Consider the following 681-nt stretch of genomic DNA (forward strand, 5'->3'; position numbering starts at 1 on the left):
GGGAGAAAAAAAAGAAGTAAGGGAAGTTTCTATGACAATAAAAAGGCTACAACTGTTTGACAGGTAGTTACTGCTGTGTGAGCCTCTCCATTCTCTACTCTATAAAAGCAAATGACCGTCGTAAACATCTCGATTTATCATCTGCCATAAAACCAAGACTTCAAGGGGCTGAGAACTCAGTCCTTGCTTTCTTCTTTTTCCTCCTCTTCTTTTTCCTCTTCTTCATTCCCTTCTTCTTCCGTTTTTTCTTCATCCCTGGCCCCAGGCAGCTTATCTTTATTATTTTCTTTTTTCCATTTCATCCTCCTGTTTTGGAACCAAATCTTCACTTGTCTCTCGGTTAGTCCCAGGGCGTGAGAAACTTCAATTCTTCTCTTTCTTGTCAAATATGGGTTGAAGAGAAATTCTTTTTCTAACTCCAGGGTTTGGTACCGGCTGTAAGTTTGTCTTCCACTGCGTCTTCCAGGAGCTGTAGGACACAGACATTAAATAACTTCTTATTTTTTTCCCCTTTTTTTTTTTTTTTTTCCCCTTCATTCCCCCTTCACCTTCATTTTTCCTAGAGAAACTGCTCTCCCCTCCTCCTCCCTCCAAAAAAAAAAAAAAAAAAAAAAAAAAGGGCATGTTTTTAAAACTTAGGCAGGATTTGCTTTCCCTCCACCATGTGTTTTGTGCCCTTTT

General features: G+C 39.4%; 1 protein-coding gene across 1 annotated transcript; it reads right to left on the reverse strand.

The window, feature by feature from the left end:
- Positions 1-176: 176 nt before the first annotated feature.
- On the reverse strand, positions 177-469 carry LOC103798088 (homeobox protein Hox-C8; the record flags this gene model as incomplete). The annotated part of the gene is made up of 1 exon (XM_009070330.1): positions 177-469. A coding segment is annotated over one exon (293 nt), but the record flags the coding sequence as incomplete, so codon positions are not given.
- Between the last annotated feature and the right edge of the window lie 212 nt (positions 470-681).

Source organism: Acanthisitta chloris, unplaced genomic scaffold, assembly GCF_000695815.1.
Source record: "Acanthisitta chloris isolate BGI_N310 unplaced genomic scaffold, ASM69581v1 scaffold41112, whole genome shotgun sequence".
Classification (NCBI taxonomy): domain Eukaryota; kingdom Metazoa; phylum Chordata; class Aves; order Passeriformes; family Acanthisittidae; genus Acanthisitta; species Acanthisitta chloris.